Source organism: Oryctolagus cuniculus, chromosome 17 (genome assembly GCF_051225735.1).
Source record: "Oryctolagus cuniculus isolate XC-2025 breed Fujian yellow rabbit chromosome 17, ASM5122573v1, whole genome shotgun sequence".
NCBI lineage: Eukaryota > Metazoa > Chordata > Mammalia > Lagomorpha > Leporidae > Oryctolagus > Oryctolagus cuniculus.
The window spans coordinates 44,981,660-44,997,344 of NC_142883.1; the positions used below are offsets into that span (position 1 = coordinate 44,981,660).

The 15,685-nt window shown below is 38.9% G+C and overlaps 1 protein-coding gene and 1 pseudogene across 5 annotated transcripts in view; both read left to right on the plus strand.

The window, feature by feature from the left end:
• TAOK1 (TAO kinase 1) overlaps positions 1-12,724 on the plus strand; it is a 174,660-nt gene extending 161,936 nt beyond the window's left edge. For all 5 annotated transcript variants that reach the window (XM_051824586.3, XM_002718911.6, XM_070061154.2 and 2 more), the window contains one exon: positions 3,478-12,724. In XM_051824586.3, coding sequence (XP_051680546.1) covers positions 3,478-3,939 — 462 coding nt within the window. In that variant the 3' untranslated portion in view covers positions 3,940-12,724. The remainder of the gene's footprint in view (positions 1-3,477) is intronic.
• Positions 592-1,833, plus strand: LOC138846175 (serine/threonine-protein kinase PLK4 pseudogene; annotated as a pseudogene).
• Positions 12,725-15,685: the final 2,961 nt, after the last annotated feature.

The following is a 15,685-nucleotide window of genomic DNA, read 5'->3' on the forward strand; positions in this document are numbered from 1 at the left end:
CTAAAAGGAAGTTTTGATGTGCTGTTTCAAAAAAAAAAAAAAAAAAAAAGGTCATGGAGAATATATATTATGAGAAAGTTATGTGTGATTTTTAATTTATTTTTGCACCAAAATAAATGTTTTGGGGTTTTTTTTTTTTTTTTTTTTTTTTAAGATTTTATTCAGTTATTTGAGAGGTAGAATTACAAAGAGAGGGAGAAAGAGAGAGAAAGGTCTTCTATCTACTAGTTCACTCCCCAAATGGCTGCAACGTCCAGGGCTGAGCCAATCAGGAGCCAAGAGCCAGGAGTTTCTTCCAGGTCTCCCATGTGGGTGCAGGGGCCCAAGCACTGGGCCATCTTCCACTGGTTTCTCAAGCCAGAAACAGAGAACTGGATCAGAAGAAGATCAGCCAGGGCATGAACCAGCATTCATATGGATGCCAGTGCCGCAGGCGGAGGCTTTAGCCTACTGAACCACAGCAGTGTTCCCTGTTTGGGGATTTTTAAGGCTTATTTAAGAAGCATAGAGATAGATACTAATATTAGCCAAAGGTAGGTATTTCTTCACACATTAAAGTAGTTTTGATCCTGGCTTTCTGCTAATGTGAAAATACATTGCCAATTGAAACATCCTTCTATTTTGGAGCTTTATAATTATTTTGAAGATAACAACTGTATACCTGGTATTAGAAATGTGTCATAATGGAGAAATGAAGAGGTATCTAAAAAACAGAATGAAACCCTTCTCAGATAATGAAGCTCAACACTTCATGTACCAGATCATCACAGGACTGTTGTATCTTCATTCTCATGGTATATTACACCTGGACCTCACACGTAATATGAACATCAAGATTGCTGGTTTGGGTTGACAACACAATTGAAAATGCCGCATGAAAAGCACTGTACTTTATGTGGAACTCCTAATTACATTTCACCAGAAATTGCAACTTGAAAGTGCACATGGATTTGAATCTGATGTTTAATCCTTGGGTTGTATGTTTTATACATTACTTATTAGGAGACCACCTTTTGACACTGACACAATCAAGAATACTTTAAATAAAGTAGTATTGGCAGATTATGAAATGCCAGCTTTTTTGTCACGAGAGGCCAAGGACCTTATTCACCAATTTCTTCGTAGAAATGCAGTGGATCGTTCAAGTCTGTCTTTAGTAATGGACCATCCTTTTATGTCTAGAAATTCTTCAACAAAAAATAAAGATTTAGGAACTGTAGAAGACTGCATTGATAGTGGACATGTTACGATTTCTACTGCAGTTACAGCTTCTCCCAGGACCAGTACGAGTGGTAGTTTATTTGACAGAAGACTTTCGATTGGTCAGCCACTCCCAAATAAAATGACTGTATTTCCAAAGAATAAAAATTCAAGTGATTTTCTTCTGCAGGAGATGGAAGAAGTTTTTATACTCAGTAGGGAAATCAAGAAACTGGTGATAGTAGAAGGGGTGGGGTATCCAAGATGCAGAAGAAAGGCCACATTCTCGATATCGTCATGGAGCCCATTCCTCAGATAGATCTGAGACCTACAGCACTCAGTCTCGAGCAAAGACGTGTACAACAGGACGGTGTCATTCAGAAGAAATGCTTTAGAAGTCAAAAAGATCAGAAGTAGATGAAAATGAAGAGATACTTACCCACAAACAGCAATGTCAGTATTTTTCACTTATTTATTTTTTGGTAAACCAGTAAACACTGTGCTAATGTAATTAAAGTTTCATCTAACCTAAGGGGTTTCTCAGGACAATGAATGGTACTTTCTTAAAACACCATCAGGTGGTCCTGAGGTACTTCTCAATTATCCTTTTTAAAAAAAAAATATATTTATTTGTTCAAAGGGAGGGTGACAGAGGGAGAGATAGACATCTTCTACTGGCTGGTTCACTCCCCAAATGGCAGTGGTGATCAGGGGTGGGTCAGGCCAAATCCAGGAGCTAGGAAGTTCATGTGAGTGGCCGAGGCCCAAGTTCTTGGGCCATGATCTGCTGCTTTGCTAGGTGCATTAAGAGAAGCTGAATCAGAACTGGAGAAGCCAGGACTTGAATCAGCACTCTGATATAGGGTGCCAGCATTGCAGGTGGCAGGTTAGCTCACTGTTCCACACCAGCCCCAGATCTTCATTTCTTGATTGGAGGAGAATTAGAGTAACTGAATTATGCTTTAAATTTTCCTTTAAAAGTTAGTATGTTTATAAATGGGTTTATAGCATGTGTTTAATACTTAGGTACTTTTAGTTTCCCTTTTTCTTCTATATAGAGCAGGAGTCCAGTGCAAAGTACCATGTAAATATGTCTGTAATAGTGATTATACACATTGAAAGACAGGAGGTGAGCCTTAGTGATGAGTAATCATAGTACTTGCTACTTCTAACATGAAAACTAATTGAAGCTTTTTTTTTTTCTGATTTTTAGAGCAGTAGCCATCTAGAAACATCACAATGGGCATTTTGACATGGAAGTTTAGCTTTTTAGAGACAATTATTCAAATAGTGTTTTCTACAATTCTAAAATTTTCAGGTGTTCAAATAAAGATATCCTCCTTTTCTATTTCTAATATTTTTGATTAAAAATGTACATGAGATTTTTTATTTAAAAAAGTTCTTCAGCTTTTAGAAAATTGCTGCATATTTTTCTTTCTTGCTTTTCACTTTAGACTTTGGAGTATAAATATATTTATTTTACTTGAAAGTCAGAGATACACACAGAGAGAAGGAGAGGCAGAGAGAGAGAAAGAGTTCTTCCATTCACTGGTTCACTCCCCAATTGGCCACAACAGCCAGAGCTGCACCGATCAGGAGCCAGGAGCTTCTTCCACGTCTCCCACATGGGAACAGGGGCCTAAGCACTTGGGCCATCCTCCACTGCTTTCCCACACCATAGCAGAGAGCTGGATCGCAAGTGGAGCAGCCGGGTCTCAAACTGGCACCCACATGGGATGCTGGCACTGCAGGCGGCGGCTTTACCCACTACGCCACAGTGCTGGCCCCTGGAGTATATTTTTGTGTATAGATGAAGTTCCATTTTTTTTATTTCCTTCCAGATAGTTGGCTAGTTGTGCTGTGTTTAAAAAGCCATCTTTTTTTATTGGATTAGAAACTGCTTTGTCCTGCATTAAAGACCTACAAACTGGAGTCTGCATTCTGTTTCCATTTCAGCTGTTTATTCCTACACCAATATTTCTTTTATTAGTGTCTATTAGTATGTGTCTGCTATCCAGTATGGCTGGTTATCCCCTCACTTGTTTTCATTTTCCACCAACTTTTTGCCTAATGGATTTAGTAACCACTAATGATAGTTGCCTTTATTTATTATTTCAGTAGAAATTATTTTTAATAATCTTTAAAATTATTCCCTTGCCTTTTTATTTTTTAAGTGTATATCCATACAGTAGCCACTTGAAAGCTGAGTAATTATTGCTTCCTCAGTTAATAATTTTTTAAATAATTCTTTTGCTTGTCTTCTCTAACCCTCAACAGATTGAAGAAGAGATGTTGGCTTTACAGAATGAACGCACAGAAAGAATACGAAGCCTGCTGGAGCGTCAAGCCAGAGAAATTGAAGCTTTTGACTCTGAAAGCATGAGACTAGGTTTTAGTAACATGGTTCTTTCTAATCTCTCCCCTGAGGCATTCAGCCACAGCTACCCAGGAGCTTCTGGTTGGTCTCACAATCCTACTGGGGGTCCAGGACCTCATTGGGGTCATCCCATGGGTGGCCCACCACAAGCTTGGGGGCATCCAATGCAAGGTGGACCCCAGCCATGGGGTCACCCCTCGGGGCCAATGCAAGGGGTACCTCGAGGTAGCAGTATGGGAGTCCGCAATAGCCCCCAGGCTCTGAGGCGGACAGCTTCTGGGGGACGGACGGAGCAGGGCATGAGCAGAAGCACGAGTGTCACTTCACAAATATCCAATGGGTCACATATGTCTTACACATAACTTAATAATCGAGAGTGGCAATTCCGCTGGAGCTGTCTGCCAAAAGAAACTGCCTACAGACATCATCACAGCAGCCTCCTCACTTGGGTACTGCAGTGAGGAGCTGAGTGCACATGGTATATTTTAGTCATTTTTGTAAAACGTTCTGTTTTGTGTTTACTGATTGGGATGTCATAGTATTTGGCTGCCGGGTTTTGTTTTGGTTTTTAAACTTTCGGGGAATTTTTGGAAAGGGGAATTGGTATTAAACATATGAATGCATGTGTGTGTGTGTGTTTATACACGCACTCCTATACACACACATCATGCATGTGGTGCAAAGAAATTGGCTACATAGGGGGTATTTTCTGAACACTGCAAAAAATAAAATGCAGCAAAGTGGAAGTTTGTGAAAAGATCTAAGCCTTCCTCTTTATCCCAAATTCTTATGAACCACTCACAGCAAGCAGCATTTGCTGAGTAAGTTATTATGGAACACCCTGCATCCCCTCACCAGTGTATTTTCTTTATTAAATTTATTTGACTTCTCAGCCTCATTTGGAGTAACTAAAAGAAATCCATAAACACTAAAGGATTGCATTGACTTTTTCAGGTGGTAGAAACAACTTAGTTCCTTTTCTGAATGCTTTGTAGATTTGTCAGTGATTTTTGTCCATTCAGTTGTGCCTTCTTGTGTCACAGTGAAGTGGAAGTGGTTAAGGAGATGACAAGTTGTGTGGGAATTGCATTAACAAACCTGTGAACCTTCAAAGGGGAAGTCCAGAGGGTGAGAGGGGCCTTGGAAAGGTCATTTGATGAATATGTCTGATGTCCGAGTGAGGATATGAAGCCTGTATATCCTGACGTTTTGTTGCTTAAACTGTGATATATCATCCTAGCAAAGCTCTAGAATCCCCAAGACCCCAGACAGTTCTTCTGCTTTATACAATAACAAAGATACACAGCCAATATACATTGAATGCCAGAGGTATTTGAATGATGCCATATTTGCAAAACTGCCATGTATTGAAATTCTCGTCACACTACTTCAACATAATTTGTTTATCCCCTTTGGCTTATGGGATTTCCTGTTTACAAGTAGAATAGCCAATTATTTAAATCTTTAGTTGCCATAGTGAACCAGGAGTCACTGAGCCAATGACTTTACCAGCTGCTGACTGATCCTCATCACCACTGTAAATTTTTGTCACATGCGCAGGTCCTCCTTCCCCCCCCCCCCCTTCTAGTTGCTATTTTTGTTGCTGCAGTACTTTACAAACTTCTAGTTCATTGAGACTTAGTGACTATTTGGCATCATATTAACATCACACAATAGGAAACACCACTTCCAGAAGTCTCAAGCCTCAGTGCTGAAGTACTACTGAAAAGGAACTAGGAAGTTTGGCAAATTAAAAAAAAGGGGGGAATGGGTGGTTATTGTGGTCAGGGAATCTCTTGACAAAAAGTAACATTATTTGGGGAGGGAAGGGCAGCATATTTTGTTTTGTTTTACAATGAAGGATCAACCCAATGTTGAAAGCGGGTGTTACTTGGTATTCTATTACTTGTATGGAAATTGAATTGGAGTTAGGTGGGAACTGTGAATATGACTTAAAGGAAAAGGATGTCCATTTCAGTGACAGATTGGAGTTTCTTACAAGTTCTTGTCCTCTGCCCAGTTGTCTTGAAGGGTCTTTGCTGCTAACACTGGATCCTGCTTTTCATATAGTCAGAGAGCTCCAAGGTAGAACTAAATCTCTCTCTCTCAATAATATTCTTCATTTAGACCAAACTAATGACCAAATAATAATCTATCACTGTTGAAGTCTTGGTTTTTCTTAACTGAATTTTAAATCTCCAGGTATGTCAGCCCAGTCTCCACAAGTCTGCTCCTTTAAGAGTTTCTGACATTGATTTGAAGGTAACTGGAAGAAATATTAATATTTTAGTGTAAATATTTTTAAAACCAAGATTACAGTGGAATTTACACACAGTTTTAGAGTGTTCCCTGTAACACTCTGATTTACTATCCTGGTGGCCATCCTTCAGGTGGTCACTGTTATATAAACATGAATGAAATGTAAAAGAGATTTTTTTTTCCTACTATCTTTTTTGCATTCAAAGACAAGTTAACATACAATGTTTGGAACAAATTGAGAAATCTACCTATTTGGAGTAAAATAATTAGAGAGCTTTACAATTTACTAAAATGCTCAAAAAGTATAATGGAATTTGATATCTTTAAAGTAATTCTTCATATATCTGGCCCCTCTGTACTACTAGAAAAATAAAACAGGGAAACAGGTCAGTTTTGTGTGCAAAACTCTTTAAATCCCAAATACTACCAGTGATACATTTTAAAATAAAGTTGTGAATGTAAATTAGTGAAACTGAATTACTGAGCCCATTCAGAGTAATATGTATTTATAAAAAAGCATGATTGAATCTTGACTCCAAATGTCTGTCCAGTAGGGCTTTCATTTAATTGTGTGGCAACCAGTTTTACATATAGGTCAGGACTATTAATCCAGATTTATACTATTAATTTTAATTCAAATATATATATAGTTTGCAAAAATGATTCAAATGAATTGGTTTGTGTGTGTTTATAAGATCTGACTTCTAAGGGATCTCATACGTAGTAGGAATCATCAGAGAGTAATGCTTGTAGCAGGAAAATTTGAAAGGTTTTGAGATTTCCTAAAGAAAGAGTAAGCACTTTGCTCAGTCAGTGTGCAAATCTCAACATTTGATCAAATTAACACTACCTCCTTCCCAGTGTTGGTGTTAACTCATTATATGTTTAAGAGAAATAAAAATGTGGGAAATATGTATACCATATCATAAGTTATAAATGCTATATCTGGTATCCAGAGCCTGACAGTAAAAAGTTTCTTGTGTTTGCTCCCTCTCCCTTTTTTGAGGTTAGCATTTTAAAAATGCAAATCCTCTTAAATGAATAAATTATCTCTAATTGGATTCCCTTCCCTTTGAATGTGTTTTTTCCTCCTTATTAAAGTCAGCTCTGATCCCAAATTATAGTATCTGATAATATTGTCCTTACATAGATAATGTTAGCTGAAAACTGTGTTTATATGGTTTTTATTCAGAGCTTCTATTCTTTTTAGTAATTTCTGTACCTAGAGATGAATAGTCCTCCATTTGAAGCTGCACTCACGGAAGCAACATGCTTCATAATCTCAAGTCAAGGATTTATTGATAAATTGAAGTGTTTAACATAGTCCTTATTACTTTTGGCTGCCTAGACATCAGGTAAATACCATTCAGTCCACTAAAGAAACTATCCTGGATACTCCTTCCAACTCCATGAATTTTTCCTCACCCTCTTTTCAAAAACTGAAAAATTATGAGTATCTTTTTCAGACCATAAGGCAGACTTTAGTTACTTTCTGCTTCTGTAAGTACTAAATGTCTAGCATTTTAAACTTTTATAGAATACATGTGTTGGACACTGGAATAATACTATTTATTTTCACCTGTGAAAAATAACTTCATTGTACTTGAAACACCTCCTTTGCATTTCTCCATTTGTGCCATTCACTAGTGGAAATAAATTGTATTATACCATCATCTACTGGCTTTTTAAAACTGTGTTTAATATGCACATTTTTGGTATAGCTATTATCATTTGTATGTATATATTGTATATACATATGAGTGTCTATATGTGTATAGATAGATGGATGTAACTCATACTGTACATTTCCATCAGGGCGCTTAAGGTTCTGTTGTTTTTGTTTGGTTTTGTTATTTCAGTCCTCAGTTAAGGCAAGAATGCCAGTGCTTCTTACAAATGAGTACTCTCGGTTGATATTTATGAGAAGGTGATCATTAGATGCAATCTTTTCCTTTTTAATCCCCTCTTAAAACTTGTGTGAGTGAAGAGAAAGTTAAGCAGAATATGGAACCATAATTTGCAATTTAGTAAAATAGTGCTGGGGAAGGAGCCATTTCATGTTGTGATTCAATAAAAGATAAGTGATGCAGAGAGAAATGAACCATAGCAAGTTAAGAACACTGATGGTGATTCCTCTGCAAAGATGATTTAAAAACCAATAAATCACAACCTTCTATGTAGTCTCTATACATACTTCTTAGTAGTGATGCCATTGATCCTCCTATTATTTTATTCCATTAATATTAATAATTATATATTTTGGTGAGGATCAGAAGAGCAAAGAGAAATACTGCTAAAGTATCTAACATTCTCCTAAACTGTAAAGTCTACAGGAAATGGCCACTGGGAGAGAAAAATATGGTATTGGTGTGAGGTGCTTTCTCCTTTTAGCTGCCTCCTCTTGCTTGCTAATAGTAAGTTCTTTGTGCACCTTCTACCCATTCTGAGCCACTATTATTCAAGCAGAGATTTGGCCCAACACAGCAATCCTTTCCTTGGAGGCTTATATAGTCCTGTGTTTTGTCCCAGCTCACAATGTGAAGTGTCTTAGTGTGTAGTCAAGTCAGAAAATAATGTATGTAAGGTATATAAGTGTGAATCTTCCTTACTGATGGAAGAAGAGGATTTCATTTTGTAGATAGAAAAGAGCCTCTCTAAGGAGCAGGGTCAAAACTTGGGCTGTCATCTTCGAGCTGCTTACCAAAATACAGATCGTTATTGAAGAGACACAAAATCGGTTTTGTTTTCTCCATCTAACTTAAGTGTCCCAACCAGGTTGTAGCACTGCCTTTTAAAAGGCATTTACTCATTCTTAGTTGTTAAGAACTGGACATTTCCCACCCTCAGATTCCTTATAGAGTGAAGAGTGTTCTGTACACTTAGCAGACTTGCCTCTTGTATGCAAGGACTACTGATTGAAGTCTGTTTTGCTGTGTGTGGTTATGTTGTCTGCACTTTGATGAAATCACTACAAATAGGTCTACATTGGAAATGACTTTTAGTTTTATTAAACACTGTCTGGAAAAAGAAAGTGAAGCTGAGAAATCTTCCTTTATTGTGCATTTGTATTTTCTACTGAATTCTGGTAGCCCCTGTAAAGTCAAGTTGACTAATTTTTTCCTCATTTTTATTTAGACTTCAAAATTTCATTCACACAAAGGGACAGAACCCATTTGGCCTAAGAGTAGGCTTCAGATCATAAGAAATTTTATAAATTAGTATGCACCTTATCTGCCTATTGTGGGTTTCTTAAACTTGCACTTCCACCCACCCATAGATATCCTTTAGAGAGAATAAAGGCAGAGAATTATTGGGGAGCCATTTACTATGTCACCATCACTGTTTGCCAGCTATCCAAATTTTGTGAAGCTTCCAAGATTTGTGTGTGTGTATGTGTCTGTTGGAGTGTATTTTTTATTTTGTTTTAAATACAAAGGGTTCTTTAAAAAAAGAAAAGGGTTAAATTTGCTCTGAAATGGCAGGATGCCCACCAAACTTAGAAGTCTGAACATCTGTAGGTAGTTTGCCATGAAAAGTGCAAAGTGTGATGTTATGAGTGAATGAAGAAGGGTATCAGTGCCCAAGGATTTCCCCCAAAGTACGGGTAATTCAACCTGCACAGTTTCCTTTCACTCATAGTTTTTAGCAATTATGAGTGAAAAATCCTGTAATTATCTGTAAATATGTAGCTAACAAATTGACTTAGTTTCTGTATTTTTTTGTTTTTGTACTAAAGTTTATAGCTCTGTGCCCCTTAGAGAGGAGTTGCTGTCATTGCCAGTTGTGGTCCTAGCATCTAATCCTGAAATCATCCTAGGTGACATTTTTAGAATTAATGCCTAAGTGTTGTTACACAGGGAGAAATGAAGCTTAATCATTGGTCAGGTTTGAAGTCTTTTAAAGCGAAATAATTTTATTTAATATAATGATTACATGTCCTCAGTCATGAATGAGGTAAGGAACCGCCCTCCCCCAGTGGCCATGTTTACAGAAGTGTGTTTTGTCTGTGAAGTGCAAGTGTTTGAATGTTGATGTAAATTATGCAAGTGATAACATTATGGTTTGGGACTGTTTATTGGGCTCTGTAACTGAATTTTCAAATGAAATGAACTATGCTTATTGCTGGCACATTGATCCCATTTCTGGAGCATTTGTCCTGATTCCAGAGCTACATAGATTCCTTTTGCATTATCCCCACTTAACCTCCCTTTCTGTGATATGCCTTGTAGCCAAGGTACTGAAGACTGGTGACCATAGCTGAGGGAAATGCATTTCGTAAAAATCCATAAACCCTCAACTGTATGCTTTCAGTATTTGTGTTTATATGTTTCTATGGCAACTCTGAGGTCAGTGGTTTAGAAATGAGATACCAATGTTAATGAAAAGTGTGTACTCTTTGCTTTTGCATGGCTTGGCTTAGTATCCAAGGTATATTAGGGCCACTTGAAAGCATGAAGACCAGTTATATGGGAACAGGTTTCTCTCAGTGGCACATTTTGCTTTTTCTGAGCCCTCAAAGACATTGCCTAGGCATGAACATTACTGTTATTATAAATTGCACATGGTCATGGAGTGAATAAAAAGGGTATGATTAAAAAGGATGTAACTGCCTAACACTTGCAGATTCTGGCTGGTCTTTGTGGCGATTTGGCACATATTAAAAGACCTAGGGGATATTAGATCCCTTCTAACCCTTTTTCCTTTTTTTGGTCATAGTCAAGTACATTTAGTTTATAAGGATGTTGGCTGCCCATGGTGTATTGCCACACAGCCTTCTCTGGGTGCCCATTCCAAATGTACTCTTCTCTTTCCTTGCATTTCATAGTATCAAAGAAACCACCACCCCTTCTTCCTAATAGCATTTTATGATTCTTATTCCACATTCAATGGGAATTGTGCCTATTTAGAGTGCCCCTCTAATAAATTACAGATGTCCCAAAATAATCCAAGCCAGAGACATAAGGTGGGAAAACATTTCAAAAAAAAGAAAAGTCCACTTGAGGCCAGTAATTTACCTGACAAGGTATTTTACCCCAGTATCTTGACACTTGAGGAATGAGCCTATTAAGAGTTACAAGTGGTTTCCTAGAGTAAAACCTAAATGAGGAGGGATGTGTGGGGTTTCTATTAGGATGTAAGTTTGTTCTTATTTTACCTTTTCTTTTATGATCTTTTCCCGCTAGGTGAAAACAGGTTAATTCATCATCATCTTTTTTTTTCTTTTTTAGTATTTTCTAGGGAAATTTCTACAAAAGCAATGGTCTGATGTAAATAACATTTTAAAGTATAGTGCACATAACTTCCCAGACTGTTCAAATCGGATAATTTGTAAATGCTTTAGAGTTTTTTAAATTAACACTTGTGTTGCTAAATCCTATTTATGTAAGTCTGCTAAGATTTTTAACCCACTTAAAACTTCAAACAAACATTTAAATAATGGATGGGTTACTATGAGCAATTGAGCTTTCAGAACCCCCATGTTTTAGTTTATGAAATGGTGTAATGCGCATTAATGAGGTTGGAGAGACTATGAGAAATATGTATAGTGTATATTTTAAAACAGCTTTGCTTGTATTGTGAAGATTTAAAAACAAACTTGAGATTTTTAACATAACTATTAACACAGTTTTAACATAAGTTATCCCACTGGGTTTAAGAGCATCTTGAATGTATAATCCTTTTTGTAACCCAGGTTGGTTTCTGCTTTTACCAGTCATCCAAACATATTATTTATGTTTTTAGTTTTATGTACTCATTTCCCTTTGTTTTTCTCAAACAGCATGATTTTTTTGCACATGTAGAAATTTTTAAAAAGAAAAACTAATACATCATTTTCTCTGGATTTTCTTCACTTCTATCTTCCCTTCTACTAACCCTTCCTTAAAGGCCATATCACTCCATTTGCATTATTTGTGCAAATGCCAGGGTTGGTTTTTATTTTTATTTTTGCTATTTACCTTTTAAAAAATGCTTCAGTCGCTTTTTTTATTTAAAAAAAAAAAAAAAAAGAAAAAAAGCTGTAACCTTATCATTTCTGAGTAGACCATTGAGAGATGAATGCACACCTGAATAGCCCAGGACCAGCTTTGGTGTCTAAAGGGAATATTCTAAGCAAAAGGTTCCTTCCTAGAAGTGGTATATATATTATCCACAGTCTATTTTGGTTATTCCCACGAGTCAGGGGTCCAGGTAAAATGAGGGTTATCAGCTAACTGATGTTATCATTGAGGTTCATCAATGAATTTGTACATTTCTAGTTCCCTTTGGTGAAGGGAAAAATGATGATTTTGCAAGACCTAGATTTTGGCTTGGTTTCTTGCCTCCTTTTTTGGCAGCCTTCATCTTCTCATCTCCCAAAGCCCTTGATCCTGTAGGGTTTTCATGATGGACGAAGGACCTGTGGTCATTAAAACTGGGACTGATTTTTTGGGTGAGAGAGTATCATGTTGAAAGTGTGATGTTCCACCACTTTACCAATGACTGATTTTAAATGTATGCAGTCCTCTCAATTTTTGGACCAAACAGATGCCTACAGTGGAGGCTTAGCAAGGGCTGTGATGGGGAAGAAGCCTCCCTCCCTGTCCGTGCCAGCTGGCAAAGGCGGCTGTACAGATGTGCATTTCCCTTCGGTAGAAATGGTCCACGGCACTAACTGGTAAGGCTCCTTGTACAGCGTATTGTCAGTGTTCTTCTGGTTCAGCATACCTGATAGTTCATATATAACCTGTATTAATTGTATAGATTGTGCATTTAAAGCTGTTACCAAGTTGTCAGAACATAAGAGCGAAAACAAGGTCATATGTAATATTTTGTTTGTAAGTATCCTTTGTATCATAGCAAAGGAAATGTTTAAAAAAATCAACTGTAATAAAGTAATTTTAGTACACAGAGTGTCTGCTCAGTTTTTAAAGATAATTTTATTCCCATAAAGTATACTTCAATTCAGTGACTATTGGATTATTACTTCTTTAAGATTTATTTATTTATTTATTTGAAAGAGTTACAGAGAAAGAGAGGAAGAGACACAGAGAGATGTCTTCCATTGGCTGATTGACTCCCCAGATGGCTGAAATGATCAGGGCTGAGTCAGGCCAAAGCCAGGAGCTTCATCCCCATCTTTCATTTGGGTGGCAGGAGCCCAAGCACTTGAGCATCTTCATCTCTCTCTCTCTTTCTCTCTCTCTTTCTTTCGAGAGAGGGAGAGATCATCTATGTAGGGGTTCACTCCCACAGATGACCACAATGGCCAGTGCAAGCCAAGCAAAAGCCAGGATGTAGGCGCTTGATCCAGGTCTCCCATTTTGGGGGCAAGGGCCCAGACACTTGGGCCATCTTCCACTGCTTTCTCAGGCACATTAGCAGGGAGCTGGATTGGAAGTAGAGCAGCTAGGACACAAACCAACTCCTATGTGGGATGTCTGCTTTGGTTAACAGGCAGCGGCGCTACCAGTTACACCACAGCGGCAGCTGCTGCATTTTTTTTTTAAAGATTTATTTATTTGAAAGGCAGAGACATAGAAATCTTCATTTGCTGACTCTTTCCCCAAATGGCCACAATGGCTGGAGCTGGGCTGATCTGAAACCAGGAGCCAGGAGCTTCCTCCAGGTCTCCCACTTGGGTGCATGGGCCATACTTTCCCAGGTACATTAGCAGGTAGCTGGATTGGAAATGGAGCAGCCAGGAATTGAACTAGTGCCCATTTGGGATTCCAGCACTGGTGATGACTTTACCTGCTAGGCCACAGCACCAGCCCCCAGCCCCTGCATTATTACTGAATCTTGGGCACTGTGCTGGGTGTTGGGATGATTAATGAGTAACTACTTGATGAAGACATAAACTTGCAAGTCTACTTGGTTAATAGTACCTACTTGTATGTGCTTTTACTATTTCATTATCTCCTGCCAGCCTATATATCTCAATCTTTTCATATGGAACAACTCCTAGAATAATTTTTTAGGGCTGGTGCTATGGTGCAGCAAGTTAAACCTCTGCCTGCAAACAAGTCCTGGCAGCCCTTCTTCCAATCCAGCTCTCTGCTGTGGCCTAGGAAAGCAGCAAAAGATGGCCCAAGTGCTTGGGTTCCTGCCTGCATGTGGGAGACCTAGAAGAAGCTTCTGGCTCCTGGCTTTGGTCTGGCCCAGCCCTGGCCACTGTAGTCATTTGGGGAGTGAACCAGCAGATGGAAGATCTCTCTCTAACTCTGCCTTTCAAAGAAATAAACCAATCTTAAAATAATAATAATTTTCTTAGGATCATTTAAGTCATAGATGAAGCAGGAACTAGAACCCACATCTCTAAACTACTCTTTCAGTACTGTGTTCAAAACTCAAATGTGAATTTCCCACTGAAAGACATGTATCTCTATGTAGATACCATTGATCAGGGAATTTTGAGCCTGCTGGGAAATTATTAGCCCAGAGCAGAAGGTCTGGTTGCTGATTAAACAGCTGCCACTGATTAGCATTAGGGGACAGAAGGCTAGATCTACAAAAGAGACAACAACCAGTGAATGCAGGATGTGCAGGAGGCTGTGAAACTGCACGGTAGGTAAGCACGGCTGAGTACCCAGGGGCCTCTGAAGACAAACAGCACAGATTTGTTTCTGGAGATAGAAAAGTGGAAACATTCCAGTGTTGCAGGGAGTGGGATCTACTCACTACTTAGAGCCAAGATGGAAATTGTTGTCTAACTACACTGGTAATCACCAGAGCAAGGGATTGCCTCCCAGAGCAAGGCTGCAGGGGCCAGAGGTTTGTTTTTTGTTTTGTTTTTTTAATAGATGAATGTCATTGATTCTGTGAATTTTCTGTCTTACCTTGAAAACTGGCTCTTCCTCAGCACTTGAAAGTAGAGCATACTTATTGGGTATCTTTTTTTTTTTTTTTTTTTTAAATTTCATTTATTTGAGAGGCAGAGGTAGAGAGGTCTTCCATCAAATGGTCACAGGGCCTGTGCTGGGCCGATCTGAAGCCAGGAGCCAGGAGCCTCTAACAGGTCTCCCACATGGATGCAGGGGCCCAGGCACTTGGGCCATCTTCTACTGCTTTTTCAGGCCATAGCAGAGAGCTGGATCGGAAGTGGAACAGCTGGGACTCAAAGCAGTGCCTATATGGGATACTAGCATTGCAGGTGCCGGCTTTACCTGCTACGCCACAGCGCCGGCCCCTATTTGCTGTTGGTTTGATCATTGTGGCAGGTTTATTTCCATAAAAATCTGTCATCTCCCAACTCCCACTGGTATCCGGACTGTGGTCTACTGATCCTCAAACCCCAATCCTACACTTGATCTTGGCCGAAAGGCCGAGAAGCGAAACCCAAAACCTAGCCAGAAGTCTTTACAGCTCTCTGAGCTCATTCGCATCGCTTCAGTTCACAGATTCTCGGATGACAGGGCCACCTTCCCTTCTTGACACATCTCTCTGGTATGTGCCAAGGGGAGTCGAGCTTAACTGTCCCACCGACAGCATGGGACTTAGGCCTTTCTGAGGCACTCATTCCCCGTGCAGAACTTCGCAAGCTTTCCTAAGTTATCTCTGCAAACTGAGACAACTGGTGAGATCAATTTCTGATGTCATCCTTTGCAGCTTGCCTGTAAACTTGCCAGTACTCTCTACTGGCATTGTCATCAAGTTCTCCCAAACCAGCCAGCTACATCTGTTGGTTTCAGCAGGGAGAGGAACTCAGGCTAAAGTTCATTTCTAAAGGAAGGGAACTTGTCTGACAAAGAATCTTGCGGTTTTGGTGGAAGATGAGTTCAGAGGAGTTTCTGACTGGGCTCTTTTGAGGTTATGTGCAAGGCCAAGATGACACTTCCTGCCTTGAGACCTCTTTTCTGATGGTAATCAAGT